The sequence below is a fragment of the Rhinatrema bivittatum genome, chromosome 4 (genome assembly GCF_901001135.1).
Source record: "Rhinatrema bivittatum chromosome 4, aRhiBiv1.1, whole genome shotgun sequence".
Taxonomy (NCBI): domain Eukaryota; kingdom Metazoa; phylum Chordata; class Amphibia; order Gymnophiona; family Rhinatrematidae; genus Rhinatrema; species Rhinatrema bivittatum.
In genome coordinates, this window is record NC_042618.1 from 354,402,117 (window position 1) to 354,421,222 (window position 19,106).

Genomic DNA, 19,106 nt, shown 5'->3' on the forward strand with positions numbered 1-19,106 from the left:
CCAGTGCCTTGGGACATAAATGTAGTACTCGGAGCTTTAATGGAACCGCCATTCCAAACTCTGGATAAAGCCAAACTAATACTTGACATGGAAAGTAATTTTCTTAGTGGCAATTACTTTGGCTGGAAGAGTGAGCGAATTGCAAGTGTTAGTGCAGTTCTCATCATACTTACCGTTTTTACGGGACAAGGTAGTTCTATGGACCCATCCAAAGTTCTTGGCAAAGGTGGTATCAGTATTCCACTTGAATCGATCCATCACGCTCCCTACTTTCTTCCCAAAGCCGCATAAGCAGGAGCAGAATTGACAACTGCATACCTTAGAATGCAAGCGAGTGTTAGCCTACTACAAACGCAGGACACATGATCATAGAGAATCCTCTCAGCTTTTCTTATCTTATGATCCCAATAGATTTGGAGCACCAGTTGCAAAGCGAACTCTATTTGGATAACATTCTGCATACAATACTGCTATGAGATGCAATCCCTTATTCTGTCACATCCTATAAAGGTGCATCAAGTTCGAGCGACGGCAACTTCTATAGTGCATTTGCGAAATGTGCCAATAGAAGAAATCTGGGTCAGACCAAGGGCTTGATGGATCCTTGGTCTGACCCAGCATGGCAATTTCTTATGTTCTTATGTTCTTAATACAGATGGTTCAATGGGGAAGACAGTATTCCGCCAACTATCATCCAGATAGATGCATTCTCCAGAGGAAGCTGTGTTGTATAAAAAATGACTCTTGGCTAGATGAGGCCTTATTCTTTTTTGACAGCACTCAGCTTGGGACTCCCCATGGAGCATGGCTGATTCAGCCTGCTTATCGATGGAAAAAAGCAAGTTTGCTTACCGTAAACGGTGTTTTCCGTAAATAGCATAATGAATTAGCCATGCATTCCCACCCTTCTCCATGAACTGAATTTGTGTGCCACCCGATGATGTCACTAATGGCTAATTCATCCTGCTAGCTACAGAAAACACCGTTTACAGTAAACAAATTTGCATTTATGTGCACACTTCTTAAAATCAAACAGCGTGGGACTAAGACCTAGCCCTATCTCCAGCCCCCGGAATGTCTCTTCCTTATGCATGTAAAACTATGTGCATATGGTGTGTATGTATGTAATTGCATGCGTGTATTAATCACAAAAGTTTCTAAAGGGCCATTTCTGCAGGCAAAGCATTGCTTTATCTGTAGAGTTCCCTTTTGAAAAGTACCCTTCCTAGCTTTTCTTTGGCATTTTCAGTCTGTCTTATATAGCAAAGGCTTAGCTGATTATTTTTGTTATTATTATTTTAGCTCCGAGGTCCATATTTAAAGTGGTTTGTCCAGCTAAGTTTGGACTTAGCTAGACAAATCGTTGGATTTGAATTTCCTGCCCTGCTGACCACCACTGATAAAACTTACTGAGGCTAACTTGTATGGATAAAGGCAATATTTAATGTTATCCATCTAAGTCCTCTGAGTAAGGCTAGTTGTGTTAGACCCAGTCTTAAAATTATCCAGACAAATTTATCTAGATAATGGACTTAATCCGGGTATATTCAGTGGAACGCATAATCAGCTGTGTTCTGCTGAATAAACAAGTGACGTTATCTGGTAATTTACCTGCACTACTGAAAATGGATCTCAAATGTTCAGCCATAATCAGGAGAAATTGTGTCCAGAGAGATTCTGACCCCACACAGAGAGATATTTATCAGTAGTTATGGTACAGCAATAAGCAGGCTATTTGCTTGTTTCACGAATCACAAGGTGAGAAATAAAGGTTTCAGTTTTCATTAAAATAGCTGCACTAATCTCATTATTACTTAATAGAAACTGGCTTATGTCAAGGAAAAGCTAAATACAAGGAGATGCTGTTCTCACCAAGGATGCCAGCAGAGCATGTGCTAGCATGAACTGAAGGCTGGTTCCCATTTATATGTGTGATTACAGAAGAGCTGAAAATTCCTTAATCTAAGGCCAGTTTCAGTCTAGCACCCCATCATCTTGATCTCTGCAGACCCATAGTGAAAAGACGATTTACTGCATGCTCGTAACTCAAATGTAAAAATTTTAAATAATTCAAGTTCCCATTCCATTTCAAAATAGCTGAACATTTTCTTTAGGAAGTGGATTAACAACCAAAATCAAACCTATTTGAGGTTAGAGCTTTTTAGATAAAGTAAGAGAGCTGTCCAGTTATGAATGAGAAGAAACAAAAACAGCATAAAAAATGACACACATCCTGTGGATATTTATTTTTTCTGCATGACTAACTGCCAGTAATTGTTGCTTTACTGAGTGCATGCGAAGCATAATGAAACTGCCACTGTGCAGCCCTGCATATTTAGCTGGTTAGATTCTTCTGAAGTTGTCCTCAAAACATTTTAACTTGTGACAAACCACCAACCCCTTCTCCTCCACCCTCCGCATTCTCACTGAAATATTGGCGGGACTGGGTGCTACAGGGCCGCTGTAACACACAATTCTGCATGGTGAACAGACCATGGATTTCAGTGGGAAAAAAGCTCTAGAACAAGAGGTCATATGAAGTTCCAAGAGCAACATCAGAAAAATATTTCTTCATGTAAAGGGTGCAAACTCCCATGCAGAGAACAGACTCTCTGGGAAAGTGTTGGTGGCTAGAACTGTGACAGAATTCAAGTGAACCTGAGATAAGAACAAAAGTTTCCTTAGTTATGAAGAAAGGAGAAGCCATCCTTGGACCAAAACTGCCCAGGGAGGCGCCCTTAACTTGTCATTGATGTTCCCCCAAGAGGGGGATGCTGGGTTCTATCTTCTCTTCCTTTTGTCTGCTGGACAGAAGTAGTCAGCACTGGGGAAAAGGGGGTGGAGGTAATGCAAGCAGATAGGGGCTAAAAGTATGCGAGTCAGATGACATGACCTCTTTGCCTCTTGTTGTGCCAACCCTTCCACTCCTTATTTTGACAGTTTTGGAGCAAATCTGCAGGTAGGAAATTTTTGTCAGTGCTTTGGAAGTGGTGGATAAAACTGAGCCAGTAAGCTATAAGGGGATGTTAGTACAGTGTTATGGTGGAAAATTTAAGCACAAATGAAGGAAGTGGTGCATCTGTCAACTAGCCTATTGGCCAAGGATGTGACGGAAAGAAAGATTAGGGATTGGCTTTGATTGCTGCATCAGCCGTTTCTTTCAGCCTGGCTGGAAGCAGGGAAAGCTGGAAGTAGCAGGTGGAGGGTGGTACTGGCTTGGGCATATATATCTTCTGTTTATATGTAGAATGAAGCTATAGCATTGTAATTCCACTGAGGAACAAGTGTGGTGTGCTGAGTGTTGGAGAAAATGGGGAGATGGGGTGTGTGTAGAGGGGGTACTTGTAGAGGGCATTATGGATTCCACAGTTAGTGAAGGGGAGGACAAAAATCATCTGTGGTCTCTGACAATACAAAAGGGCAAACTTAATAGGGCTTACAGTTCTTCAGGCCGATTCTGTAAAGTGCGCTCGACCATGCGCACTGTTTAAAACAGGTTTGGCCGCATGTTTTCGAGGGGTGTCTGTTACCCCTTATACTGTAAGGGGTTTAGCGCCTCGAAAACGAGAGGCCAAACCCCCTGAAAACTAATAGCGCTCATCACATGCAAATTCATGTTGATGAGGCTATTAGTCAGTCACCCGGGATTCAGAAAGTAAAATGTGCAGCCAAGCAGGCGTTAATTTATGAGCAGCCAGAAAAGTGTACAGAAAAGCAGAAAATACTGCTTTTCTGTACACCCTCTGACTTAATATCCTAGCGATACTAAGTCGGAGGAACCAAAAATTAAAAAAAAATGTTTTTTAAATGTGCCGGCTGGTCCGGTTAGGAGAACAGTTGCTCAGTTTTACTAGTGTCTGTTTTCCTAACTGCTTGCTGTCAGCGGGTTCAGAAAAACGACGCGCGTAAAATTGAGCATCGGTTTCCTGAGCCCGCTGACAGAGATACCTTTCCTGGGCCAAAGTGGCGCTAGGGGCATGTAATCGTCCCTAGCGCCTCCTTTTAGCGTGACCCCTCATTTAAATATAGGATCGCATGCCCAGGAGAGGTGTCTGGGTGCATGTTGGGAGAGCGGGCGCTCTACACGGAGCGCCTGTTCTCCCGTGATCTTTACTGAATCGGCCTGTTTGTCTGCTCTCATATTCTGTCTCGATTCTATATTTCTCATTATGCTTGCTTGTGTGACACACACTTATGCACAAAGTCTGAATTGGCTGATGGACTTTGGAGAAGACTGGAGAAAGGGAAAGGGAGTGTAAATGGGGTCCAGGAAGAGCAAACCATTTATAATCTTCATGGTGAATTGGCATCCTTTGCCTTAGTCTCTTTTATTTTATTCTCGTTTATTTTATTTTGCTTATGTTTATTATTGTGTTCAGCTGTTAATATTGTTAATAGTTAATTTTGACTTAACCCAGTGGTTCTTAAGCTTTTACAGGTCATGAACACCTTTGTGAATCTGATGAAAGCTATGGACCATTTCCCCAGAAAAATGCACATAAATACTCTTTTTTTTTTTTTTTTTTTAAATGCCAGGAAAAGAACCTCATGAAGTGAATAATTGCACCCTGGTTAAAAACCCCTGACTTAACCTAAGAGGATAACTTTCAAAACTGCTTGCATGCACCCATATATGCATGTATATGGGTACACAGTCATTTACCACTGTATTTTACAACCTGCGCGCAACTAATGGGCCAGATATTCGTACCTATGCACGGGTGTAGATTTGTGCGCGCAACCCAGTGCGCACAAATCTACACCCGATTTTATAACATTCGCGCGCAGCCACGCGCATGTTATAAAATCTGGGGTTGGCGCACGCAAGGGGGTGCACACTTGTGCACCTTGCGCGCACCGAGCCCTAGGGGAGCCCCGATGGCCTTTCCCGTTCCCTCCGCCCCCCCCCACCTTCCCTTCCCTTCCCCTATCTAACCCGCCCCCCCAGCCCTACCTAAATCCCCCCACCTTTATTTTTTTTATTTACGCCTGACTCTGGCATAGGTTGCCTCTGGGCAGGTGTAGGTTGCGAGCGCCAGCCAAGTGCTGGCACGCGATCCCCGGGCCCAGCAGCAGTGCAGAGGCCTCTGGCCATGCACACGCCCCGCCCACGGCCCGCCCGTTTTTTTCAAGCCCTGGGACTTAACACGCGTCCCGGGGCTTGCACGCATCACCAGGCCTATGCAAAATAGGCTCGGCGCGCGCAGGAGCAGGTTTTCGGGGTTACGCGCGTAAGTTCAGTCCAGATTTAGAATTTAATATTTGAAACTCTAAGATTAATTGTTACATGATTTGGTCTAATAGGTCTACCTTAAGAAGACATGAGCATATTTAAATCAAGCCCATAAACACAACCTTTATCGCTCTTACTTCTGTTCTTGTGACTCAGAAGTCAAAATAATGAGTGCTTCTTAAGATTTAAGCCAGGAAGCTGAACTAGAGACACCATGGGGTAATCCTGCTCTTTTTAACATAAATAGATAAGTGTCGTCACCCAGATTACTCTAGGTTTTGTTGAAAGTATTAATTTGTGTCAATTAGACCCTTAATGGTCTCTGCAGAGGCTCTTTATCATTGACTAAGCTTCAGTTTAGCCTTATATACAAAAATGATTCTCTTCAGGAGGACATTTGACTCCATGTAAACCTTAGCAAAGAACTACTATTAAGAGAATGGTGCTAAATGACTTAAATCACTTTCAGGCTGATACAGTGTATTAACCCGCATTTGGACGCGCGTTTTCGACACGCTAGCTTTACCACACGCACGTCCAACCCCCCCCCGAAACTAATAGCGCCCGCAACATGCAAATGCATGTTGATGGCCCTATTAGTTATTCCTGCGCGATACAGAAAGTAAAATGTGCAGCCAAGCCGCACATTTTACTTTCAGAAATTAGCGCCTACCCAAAGGTAGGCGTTAATTTCTGCCGACGCCGGGGAAGTGCACAGAAAAGCAGTAAAAACTGCTTTTCTGTGCTCCCTCCGACTTAATATCATGGCGATATTAAGTCGGAGGCCCCAAAAGTAAAAAAAAAAGTAAAAATTAAAAATTATGCCGGCATCCGTTTTCCGAACCCATGGCTGTCAGCGGGTTTGAGAACTGACTCTGGCAAAATTGAGCGTCGGCTGTCAAACCCGCTGACAGCCACCGCTCCTGTCAAAAAGGAGGCGCTAGGGACGCGCTAGTGTCCCTAGCGCCTCCTTTTACCGCGGGCCCTAATTTGCATAGGCCACCCTCCTGAATTGCGCGCCTAGGAGAGTGGCCTGTGCGCGCGCCGGGAGAGCGGGTGCTCCCCCGGTGCGTTTTTCTGAATTGGCCTGATTGTTTGCGTATGGTTCAATGGCTTGTAAGAACTGCTAAGTAGTCTTAGGGGCTACCATATATTGTTGGAACTTTAGGCAGGAGACTTCGCACAAAAGGTAGTGGATAGAAAGTCTGCCCTGTGTTTAATGATTGCCATTCGTGCATGGACAATCTGTCATCAAACAATCTAAATTATTTTCTTCCCCAAATTGCTCACCAAATGGAAAAATACTTGTGTAACTACAACTGGGACTATAGTAAAGCATTTTGCTGATTAAAACATTTCATTGGTGTTGGCATTTTTTTAAGTGTAATTAGAGTTTAGAGGATAACATTATCTTCTCTAGCCATGATACTCAATCTGAGGATCAAGTTATATGGGGGCTCTTGTCGCCTTGAGGCGACTGTTTTAATGTTTTTCCGCCCTGGAGGCGACTGTTCAGTTCCTTGTAAACCGGTGCGATATGTATTCTTTACAGGAACATCGGTATATAAAAATTTAAAATAAATAAATAAATAAATATTTATAGCAGCACAAAGTTCAATGGAGGTTTTACTTACAATTAAAAAGAAACTTCTACTTTCTGCTAGAGTGACCCACAAAGGCTGTGTACCATCGTTCTCTAGCCATGCTGCATGCTTAAACATATGGGCAGTTTGTTCTCATTGCAGAATGATTACATTTCCACAAGTTACCTAAGAGAGCTGGTGTCGGGTACTCCCACTGTGTAATCCAGAGAACAGGGCTAGCACTAGAAATAAGGACTCAAAGCACTTGTTAAGGGCCCTGAGCAGCTCAAGGGGGCCCCTGGATTCATTTTTTATTATTATTATTTTTCCCACGGACCCTCCGCTTCTTCTCTCTCTCTCTCTCTCTCTCTCTCGCATCTCCCAGCTCAGGACCCCCCAATGGGCTAGTGCCACCTCTGCCAGAGTAGCAATATGCAGTACTGTTCTGGTCAAAAATACCCTAGGAGCAAGCGATTATTTCCGGTGCTTAATTGAATAAACACAAGGGAACAGTTTTACACCAGTTGGCCTAAGTTCTGCATTATTCCTGCAGTCATGTAACTGCTAAATATCTAGATACGTTTGCTTTCTAGTATTTTACTCACTCCACACAATAGATGTTTTGGCCAGCTCAGTGGATATTTGGTTCTATCATTTGAGGATATATTGCAGAGCATTATTGTTTGGGACTCTCTGGATTTCACATAATAGAGGCAATATCACTCACATTCTTAGCACTCTGCTAACACAGGGATCTTATCCCCCTTCCCCTTTCCCATTCAGCATTGTGGTGTAATCTATGTTTCACTTGAATGTTCAGGCAACCTTCTCTTTTGCTCTGACCTGCCCATTTTCCTTCGGCTTGAGGAAGAGAGTAGTCAAGCTAGTCAAGAAATGTATTACATTACTCAAATAAATCCAATCCAATCCTGCTTTATTTGTAGAGTGCAAATCCAACAAAGTCCCAAAACAGTGTATAGGTATGAAGTGATCAACAAGGCATGTAATATAGTGTTACCTAAACAATAATTTAAAAACAAACACAAAATATTACAAGTTACACCGAATGAATAAAAAATTCTAAACAACACAATAGCAAAAATATTATGCCCATGCAATTAAAATCAAAACTACAACATAAATCAGTTTGAACCATAACATTTTAAAAGCCTAGACAACTAACCAGGCTTTAACCTGGTATTGCCTTCTGTTGTTTGGTTATTGACCTTTATTTGCACAGAGAATGGAGGTTTAACCTCAAACTTCCTAACCTGATTACATAGGTCACTTCGAAAAGAAATTCTTCAGGCTGCCTAACATTTCCAAACGCGTATGGCTCCTACATTCCCTGTCTCCGTTCAGTACTCTGTTTTCAGATTGGGATATCTTTCTTTTGCAGGGTAGCGAGGTCACAGACAGCGAAAGCGGGTACAGCGAGCCTGAGCTCTTCCCTGATGAGGACACCATGACCCTAGCTCAGCAGGAGGTCCATCATGAGTCGGACATGGACAGCGCCATCGAGAGCGCCCAGAGCTCTGAAGCCTCGGATGTGTGTAGAACCGAGGAGAAAGAGGGGATGCTTGGAGGGCTTTTTCTGCCTGGGGACAAGTGAGTGATGATTTATGTAGTCTGCTGGTCCGTGTTTTCCTAAGTACAGTGGACACCATCAGTTTTAGTGACTTCTGTGAAATGTAATCATTTTTGATTGAACTTGTCTGGAGAAATATGACCTTTGACTTAAGAGACCACCTACAATTAGAGCGACCTCTGTTCCCTCTAAAAATAGTGATCACTTCTTCTCCTGCAGGCACGGGGTGTCATGTCATTGTGCCCATTAAGGTTGTGTAGTGAAAAATGTTTTGTTTTGGATTTTCTTTTTCGTGTTTTCATTTCATTTTAGATTTATTTCATTTCATTCATTTGAAGTGAAGTAAACAAAATGAAAAAAAGAAAGGCAACAACACCACACCTTAGCTCTTGGAAAATTTTCAATAGTCTCTCCATTAGCTGATAATTACAGTAATGAATCTGACTAACATCACTTTTTTAAAATTTAATGAGCTTTCCAAAAGAAGAATTACAATTCCAAAATCACAAAGTTTAGGATAATATTTATTATAGAGTTAGGAAAAACAACTCATAATAAACTTCAATCAGTTAAAAATTAAACTTCTATAATAACAGGCTCAATAAAGGGGAGTTCCCATCTCATATCGAAAATTTAATGAATAGGAAAAAACTAACAGTACTTTTCAGATCTGTTGCTAAAGCAAGAAAATGGGAATTACACTTTCTCTTAAGATACATATATCATGTTGTGCTGTCCAGTGTATTTCCATCAGTGAAAAATAGCCAAAAAGTTGAATCTTAGGGCAAAAGGATTAATCGGAAATCAAGATTTTCACAAGTCATCTTCAATAAGGTAAAGAACCAAAATCATATTGCAAATTCTCTCGCATATAATCATGAGAAGAAACTGATTTCTTACTTTTTTTTTTTACCTGTTTTCCTTTTTATCATATTATAGATCATAGTAGATTTTCCTAAATAGATTATGTATCTTGCCTATCGTTTGCTGCTTCTCCCTGTCATTTCACTCATCAACAATTCAGTTGTCCCTTGACATCATGGATGTACGTTGAAAATCACTTGCACTGAACTCTGCTCTTCAATTTGAGTTTCACTAACCTTCTGTTGACAATTTACAAATTATAGCAGTGATACTTGAAATGTTACAGAAAACAATGAAGCATTCCTCGATCCTAGAGGGTTCATGCAACTCAAGTGATGGGTCACTGTTCTACCCAATTGTTTCACTGTTCCCCTGTTATTTGTGGTGTTCTCTACCCTTGTGTGAAAGTATTCAAGAGTACAGATGTTTCAAACAGTGCCAAAGAAGGTGTCAAGTTTTCAAAAGACTTTTAGTTAAGCAGATCTGTGCTTGATGTTGAGTACAACAGAGCTATGTAGCTTGTAATAACACACATTTAAGAAAAAAAATAGGATCAGGGTACAATGTTTCAAGTATACTGTGATTCTTTCAGCTTGCCTGGAGCACATTAGAGAAGATATTTTTGCATTAATAATCTTTTAATTGTCATACTTCTGTTATTTTTATCCTTGTCCAAGAGTTCCCGACTATGTAGAGGTTGGCAGCAGAGAAATTGTGAAAGAAATAACAGGCTGGAATTAACCTCATCAAAGGCAGATGATTAATAACTCTTTGTAAGTGAAGTCTCTTTTGGAATAAGAGACACATCCTGTGCCGTGGGAGTGAAAGCTGAGAGGTTATGGTTCCCTATAGAGTGAGTCTCATAAACCATAAAAGATATTTCTTATAGTCATGGAAACAGAGACTATGACAGCAGATAAAAACTGCAATGTCCACCTAGTCCTCCTTTTTTCCCTGCCTATCACAGAACCTAATTGATCTCCAGATTTACCCTTATTTCACCACAGATACTTCGTGCTTGTCCCATGCTTCTTTTAGTGCTTTCTCAGAAGTGATTCACTCAGAATTTATTGCATTAAATTATTTTCAGAAAGGCTTCACCTGTACTCTGCCCATGGCATAATCCTTTTTAAAATAAGATCCTTAAGGCCAGATGTACTAAAGGGTTTTTTCCCAGTCTGTGTCTATGGGAAAAATGCTTAGTACACCTGGCCCCTGGAGCTCTACTCTCTTCCTTCATGTGCTGTACAACCTACATCCAAGAACACAGTGCTCAATTGTTCAGAAAGCTGAGTGAACATTCAAGAGGTAATGTTCATATGTGGAATAATTCCAGAAAAAATCAAGAAAGTGTTAAACTGATTAATTCTGGGGTAGCAGATGATGCATAAACATGGTGTAAGTATTGCTTCTATTGGAAAATCTGCTGTCTTTTTTTTCTAGGTCAAATAGGCTTAATCCTTCAACAGCATCGGACTTTTCAACCCACTCTACGACTTCTCTGATCAGCAACGAAGAACAGTTTGAGGACTATGGAGAAGGGGATGATGTGGATTTCTCTCCTAGCAGCCCATGCCCTGATGATGAGAGCAGAGCTAACGCCTTTTCTGATCTGGGATCATCAGTGTCATCCAGGTTGCTGCATTTATTTTGGAAACATGAAGACACTCTGGAGTAGTATTTTGTTGTGGGTCCCATCAGACCAGTTGACAAGTGACAGTATTCTAAGTAACACATTACCCTGGGGTGTTTTATTACTTTTAGCAAATAGATTTCTGGAGTAATCACAACTTTACTGTTCACATTTTATTTTAAAACTTGCTAATCATTAATTTGAAGGCCAGTTTTCAAATGATTTTGGTGCCTAGCTTTTGGAGTTAGGCTTCTATATTGGCCCTTTTGAAATTTATTAGAGCTGAGTTCCAAAATGTAGGCTCCTATATTTAGTGTTCTACAAAGTGGGTAGCTACAGGGGCAGAGTTAGGATGGGAGGGAGGGGGGGGGGTGCAAAGTTGGGTGCTTAGCTCTGATTTTTAGCACAAGACTCCTAACTTAAGAGCCTAAATTAAGGGAAATAATAGCAGGCCTGAACTGAGGTGAATTTTCAGTTAAAAACTTAGGACTTTATATTAAGGAAAGCAGCAAGTAAACCAGTTAAGTGGCTAAAGTTAGCCAGATAACTTGTCTGGGATATTCAGCAGAGCACTTGTCCATTAAGCATTCCACTGAATATACCTAGATAAAGTCTGAGTTAACTAGATAACTTTATCCAGCTAATTTTAGGACTGCTTGCCGCAGGCCTTAACTTTGCTGAGTAAGTTATCCAGATAATTCTGAATATTGGAGATAGCCAGATAACTTATCCAGCTGACTTAATTCCACCCAGAATGCCCTTGGAATACCTCCAAATTATCCAAATAAGTTTTCTCCGGCTAACTGCTTAGCAGGCTAACTTGGAGGTGGTCAGAGCACTGGTATTGTGAAAACTACAGTTTGTCTGAACAAACTGTCTGAATATTGACCCTCTTAGGCTTCTATGTTAAGCTGAACTTAGGGAACTAAATTTAGATGCTCAGCCTTTTTGAATATCATAGTTTTATTACATACTGTGACATTCAGAAACTCTTAGAGTTATTTCATATTATTATGACTTATATAATTGGTATTGTATTACAGACTGTGTGATTCTAAAAGATCAGAAAGTTAAAATATTGGAATACTTCCATTTATTTTGCCCTGTAAAATTTCCTTTCGCCAACATAACATGAGCATCCAGCAGCTAACAAAAAACATTCCTGTTCAAACCCAGATCAGTCCAGACTCCTGGTTTTTGCCTCCCTTCTAGCAGATGGAGACAGAGAAAGTTTTCTGATATTGACATATAACCTAGTGTGCCACCTGCAGTCTCTCAGTATTGACCTGTACCCAAGCCAAAATAAAATCAACAATAACCCTAATATACTAGATTGCAGCTCCTTAACAAGCAGGAGGAAAATGGAACCTTATACTGGAAAAACTCTGGCTATGTGGGACACCACTAGCAATGCCAGATGCTGCTCCACCCAGTGAAATAACTCCTTGCTTCCTGAGCCTTGGTTCCATCCTGTCAGTTGATATAAGCCACTGTCATTGCATTGTCTGACAGGACTTACACCGATTGACTGCATAACAGAGACAGAAAGTCATGTAATGCTAGACACACTGCCTTTGTCTCTAGACCACTGGCATTTGGCTGATTGATTCTGGCACATTGCTCCCCATCTGGAGAGACTGGCATCGAGGGTAACTACTACTCAATTCGGTACCTCTAAGTCCACCCCACAACTCAGCTGGGACCAACCAAACCACCATAAAAGACTAGAACTTGCAACCTCCTCGAGTGGCAGAGAAAGATGAAACTGCTCCGACAACGGATTCCACTGGCAAAGAAGAGCCTGTTGCATAGGCTGCATATGTGTAAAGACCCAAGGGACCAAATCTAAGGTCGATATCGTAGAACCAAGTACCTGAAGGTAGTCCTAGATCCTGGGCACCGTGCACCCAAAACACCGCGAACCAGGCTGCATATGTGTAAAGACCCAAGGGACCAAATCTAAGGTCGATATCGTAGAACCAAGTACCTGAAGGTAGTCCTAGATCCTGGGCACCGTGCACTCCAAAACACCGCGAACCTGCATCTGAAGTTTGTGGCTACAATCCCTGATGAAGAACACTTTCCCGATCCTGATATCGAAGCATCCCCCCAAGAATTCTAACACCTGAGAAGGGGTGAGATGACTCTTCGCTAGCTTCACCACCCATCCAATGATCTCATCCTCCGCAGAACCAGAGACACTGCCTGCTGGTAGAGGACTTATGACTTCACTCAAATGAGCCAGTCATCCAGATAATGGGTAAATTATTATGCTCTCCTTCCTGAGAACTTCCGCTACCACCACCATCACCTTGGTGAAGGTATGTGGGGCCATCGCCAATCCGAAAGGAAGGGCACAAAACTGAAAATGTTTCCCGAAGATCATGAAACTCAGGAATCTCTGGTGATCCGGATGGATTGCTTTGTGTTAGTATGCCTCAGTCAAATCCAGAGAGGTCAGAAACTCCCGTTTGTGCACTGCTGCAATGACCGACCGCAGCATCTCCAAAAACGAGGAACTTTGAGATCCACATTTACCTTCCTCAAATCTAACATTGGATGGAAGGACCCCCCTCCTTTTTTTGGTACCACAAAATAAATGGAATACCTTTCTTTTCCCCGCTCCCCTACAGGGATGGGAACAATGACCCCCAACCTCTGCAAGTGGTCCACGGTCTCCTGGACCACCTGCCTTTTGGCCAAGGAGGTGCAACAGGAAACCATGAACAACAAGTCTTTTAGCAGACAAGCAAATTCTAAAGCATAACCATCTCTTATCATGATAAGACCTACTGATCCGTCGTGATCTTGGCCTGCTCCTCGTAAAAGAGAGTCAGATTACCCCCAATAGTTGGGACTGTGGAGATGACCGGCTTCGCTTCATTGCAAGGATGTAGCTCCACCAGCACCTTGGCCAGAGTTGTCCTTGTTTGGCTTTTGTTCTCAAAAGGACTTTCCAGGTCGGCTGCCTCCCAGCCCCTTGCCTTTGGGTCCCCACAGAAGTCCGCATAGGCGATTGTGTTTGCCATTTTTCCTCTGAGGTCACTTGGGCACGCACGCGCGTCAGCCCTGCTTTTGAATACATCATGGCGGGAACCTCGGGGGCGTCCCCACCGCATGACATCACTACCTCCGGGTACTTAAGCTCCGCTCTCCATTTCAGCTATGAGTTAGCAAGGATTCTCCCTACTGATCTCTGCCTGCTACCAGATGCCTCGCTCTGGTTACTCTCGCTCCGGAATGACTTAGGTACCAGCTCCTCGGGGGCCTTGCCTCACTCCTGCCTACCCTTCGGGGTCTTCTGTTCCAGCAAGGACTCTTAAGGTACCCTCTCCTCGGGGGGGCCTTGCCTCGCTCCTACCTACCCTTCAGGGTCTTCTGTTCCAGCTAGGACGTCTAAGTACCCGCTTCTCGGGGACCATGCTCCGTCCTGGGCCTTCGCCTCGGAGATCCCTCTCTACAGCTCTCTCCAGCCTCAGAGTGAGTACTAGAGTTATTGTCTCTCTGCCTTGTCTCTGCTGAAGTAGATTCTCGGATTACCCCACATCGCCGACCACTACCGGATCTACCCTCATCGGCATTCCACCTATGCTCAGGTTCTCGGCCTACCCCGCTCTGCGGACCACTACCGGACCCTTCTCCCTCTCGGGACCTGGTTAGTCTCTTATCTACGCTGCATTGAACAGACCTTACTACAACATCAGAGACTCTTCTCTGATGTTGTAGTAAGGTCATTACTTTTCCCACCTCACTTCGGTGGTGGGAAAAGTAATGGAGTCACTGTTGAAAGTGAGAATAGTGAACTATCTACAGTCTGGAGAATTACTGGACCTGAGGCAGCATGGATTCACCAGGGGAAGATCCTGTCAGACAAATCTGATTGACTTTTTTGACTGGGTAACCAAGGAATTGGATCAAGGAAGAGCGCTCGATGTCATCTACTTAGATTTCAGCAAAGCTTTTGATACGGTTCCGCACAGGAGACTGGTGAATAAAACGAGAAGCTTAGGAGTGAGTGCCGAGTTGGTGACCTGGATTGCAAACTGGTTGACAGACAGAAGACAATGAGTGATGGTTAATGGAACTTTCTCTGAAGAGAGAGTGGTTTTAAGTGGTGTACCGCAAGGATCGGTGTTGGGACCGGTCCTGTTCAATATCTTTGTGAGCGACATTGCGGACGGGATAGAAGGTAAGGTTTGTCTTTTTGCGGACGACACTAAGATCCGCAACAGAGTGGACACGCCGGAAGGAGTGGAGAGAATGAGACGGGATTTAAGGAAACTGGAAGAGTGGTCGAAGATATGGCAGCTGAGATTCAATGCCAAGAAGTGCAAAGTCATGCATATGGGGAGTGGAAATCCGAATGAACTGTATTCGATAGGGGGGGGAAAGGCTGATGTGCACGGAGCAGGAGAGAGACGTTGGGGTTATAGTGTCTAATGATATGAAGTCTGTGAAACAATGCGACAAGGCGATAGCAAAAGCCAGAAGAATGCTGGGCTGCATAGAGAGAGGAATATCGAGTAAGAAAAGGGAAGTGATTATCCCCTTGTACAGGTCCTTGGTGAGGCCTCACCTGGAGTACTGTGTTCAGTTCTGGAGACCGTATCTACAAATAGACAGTGACAAGATTGAAGCGGGTCAGAGAAGGGCGACCAGAAAGGTGGAGGGTCTTCATCGGATGACATACGAGGAGAGATTGAAGAATCTAAATATGTACACCATGGAGGAAAGGAGGAACAGGGGTGATATGATTCAGACTTTCAGATACTTGAAAAACTTTAACGATCCAAAGACAATGACAAACCTTTTCCGTCAGAAAAAAATCAGCAGAACCAGAGGTCACGAGCTGAAGCTGAAAGGAGGAAGACTAAGAACCAATGTCAGGAAATATTTCTTCATGGAGAGAGTGGTGGATGCCTGGAATGCCCTTCCGGAGGAAGTGGTGAAGTCCAAAACTGTGAAGGACTTCAAAGGGGCGTGGGATAAACACTGTGGATCCATCAGGTCTAGAGCAGTGGTCCCCAACCTTTTTTGCACCAGGGACCGGCTTCAAGCAAGACCATTTTTCCATGGCCCGGCAGGGCGGGGCAGGGGCGGGGCTTTGGTCATATGAGGGCGGGGTTATGGAGGGGGTTGGATTTTAGTGCACACTTATTTAATTATGACATTTATAATGTGAATGTAACTCAACTCACCATAGGTTCTCATATGCATGGCACACTGACCCATGATCGTCATGGGGCTAGATGTAAAAGTACAGTTTGTATCCACGGGAACCCCCCTGACCCACAATAATGGATGTAAAGCAGAATTATGACATTCCCCATACAACTCACCCTACAAAAAAGATGTTCTGGTGACATCTCAGTAACAGTAACTCAAACTCCTTCTACTTCCAGGCTCAATAGCCCTACTTATGAAAAGACAGCAGTTTACCACCAATGCATGTCCTCTTGAGTAAACACAACAAATAAGACCGATACAAACGCTTACATGCTAGCAAAATATTTCATCTCGGCAACAGACACAGAACTGACCTAACATACTCCCAGGATCTGTAGTAATGCACATAAACTAATCTGCACACAGTTACACCTGTATTATGGGATACACTCAAACAGGAGCAACCCTATCTATGAAAAGGCAACACTACAAATATTAAATCAGGTCCTAAAAACCAATACACCTCTTATTAGGAAAACAGAACTAGCAAGCAGCTATAGATCCCCACACAGAAATAATTGTAAAACTATACTAATAAGCAGAATAAATGTTTCAAAACAGCTATGAATAGAATAACATCCAACAATTAAAAACTCATAAAAACTATTAAACATTCTCCAAACACCAATAAAATATTTCAAAAAAGCAGACATCACACAATTAAAATGGCAGTCAAGAAAAATAAACTTAAAAAGCCACTTTTACTTACCCCCTCCAGCAGCTGTCCTACTCCCCTTCCCTGCAGGCCGTGGCACACACCAGAAGCAGCAGTAGAAGCTAAGCTCTATACTTATGGTCCTCTTCCTTAGTACCCATGACTCACACACACACCATACCAGTCATGCCCCCATGACCAGTTTCTGTCTCTCACACACCAATCATCTCCCAAACAGTCTTTGGCACACACACACCAGTCACCTTCCTGAACAGTTTCTCTCATGCCATACACACACACACAGGCTTCCCACTCCCGTGTTCTACTTACATATATGGGCTTCTCACTCTCATAATCTCTTTCTCTGTCTCTCTCTCTCACACACACACACACACTCACCAGTCTCTCACTCCCATGTTCTCTTTCAGATATACAGGCTTCTCCCTTCCATGATGTGTCTCACACACACCCAGGTTTCTCACTCCCATGCTCACTCTTCACATGCACAGGCTTCTCATTCCCATAATCACTTTATTTCTCTCTCTCACACACACACACCAGTCACCTGATCTCGCTCATGCATATACACACACACAGGCTTCCCACTCCCATGTTCTCTTTCAGATATACAGGCTTCTCCCTCCTATGCTGTGTCTCACACACACCCAGGTTTCTCACTCCCATGCTCACTTCTCTTCACATGCACAGGCTTCTCATTCCCATAATCACTTTCTCTCTGTTACACACACACCAGTCTCTCATTTCCATGCTCACTCTCCACGTGCACAGGCTTCTCATTCCCTGAATCACATTCTCTCACATTCACACACACCAGTCTTTTTCTCTCACACACACCGTCACCTTACCAAGCAGTCTCTCTCTCTCATGCATGCACACTCACCCAGGTTTCTCACTCCCATGCTTTCTTTCACCCCCACAACACCAGGCTTCTTACGCCCATGCTTTCTCACATACCCAGACTTCTCACTTCCATGCTTTTTCTCTCTCACACACACACATCAGTCACCTCCCTGACTAATGTCTCACACTCTCACATACACATCAGTCATCTCCCTGAGCAATCACTTTCATTGTCTCTCACATACACACACACACACACACACATCAGCTCTCTGACCAGTCAATCACACACATGCTGGCTGCCTGCTTCTCTCTCTTTCTCTCACTCACTTCCTCTCCCTCCCCCCCCCCCCGAGCACAAACGGTAGCTGCACCACCTCCTCCTCCTCCAGCCCCCGCAGGCCAAGAAAGAAGAATCCCATCGGCCGCGGGAGGCTCACGTTGCTGTCTCCTTTACCTATTATCAGCTGCTTCGATTGCTCGGGGGCCGATGCTGCTGTCGCCGCTGCTATTTTTTCATGCGGCACGGCTCTTTCTCCTTCCCGCGCACCGCGTATCACTTCCTGTTCCGGGTCGGGGGGGGGGCGCGGGAAGAAGAAAAGACCAGCCGCGGATTCCACAGCTTTTTTTTTTGCACCGCTGCCGTTCCCGCTGGGCTTGAACGTGCTGATAGCCCAGCGGCAACGGCAGCAGGGAAGGAAGAGCAGCGGGAGAGACCGGGAGCGCGCGACACACCTGCCGGTGCTTGGCGGCGCCGCGGACCGACAAAAAACTCCCACGGCCCGGTCCCGGTCCGCGGACCGGTGGTTGGGGACCCCTGGTCTACAGGACGCGTATAAAGAGGAGGCAGCAAAACACTGCACGGAGCGGCAGTAGCCACAGAGGCATTCACGAAGCGGGATGCCAGTGGCCAGTGGTTGGTGTTCCACCTTCACGGAGCGGAAGGATGGAGGGCTGCCATCTCCAAATTAAAAAAACAAAAACAAAAAAACAGGGGTGGGTTCATGGGCTATAGGTATTACCAATTATTAGGCTTATTCAATTACCGATTATTAGGCTTATTCAGTATTTGTTGATAGTTAATGTGACCTTCAAGGCATAATTCACTTTCAATGCATATCCAGCATAGCTCTCTGCTTCAATGGCAGGGGAGAAGAAAAACTAATACTTCACGCATATCCACGCATATCCAGCATATTTTACTCTCTGCTTCAATGGCAGAGAGCTATGCTGCCACTTACCCAACTAATCAAGCTTGATATTTCACTTGGATGCAGCTCCATCACTGCTCTCTACATTAATTGTGGGGGTGAAAGGGAAATAGAACCTAAGGTTACTAAGAGCTAAGAGAAACAGATAAGTATGAGAAAAAAAGTGTGAAGCTTGCTGGGCAGACTGGATGGGCCGATTGGTCTTCTTCTGCCGTCATTTCTATGTTTCTATGTTTCTCCTCTGCCCTGGAT

At 43.7% G+C, this 19,106-nt stretch overlaps 1 protein-coding gene across 1 annotated transcript in view; it reads left to right on the forward strand.

The window, feature by feature from the left end:
- The window catches only part of RAB11FIP4 (RAB11 family interacting protein 4), a 351,994-nt gene that overhangs the window by 267,715 nt on the left and 65,173 nt on the right, over positions 1-19,106 (forward strand). The window contains exons 4-5 of the mRNA XM_029600704.1: positions 8,216-8,424; positions 10,712-10,903. Coding sequence (XP_029456564.1) covers positions 8,216-8,424; positions 10,712-10,903 — 401 coding nt within the window. The remainder of the gene's footprint in view (positions 1-8,215; positions 8,425-10,711; positions 10,904-19,106) is intronic.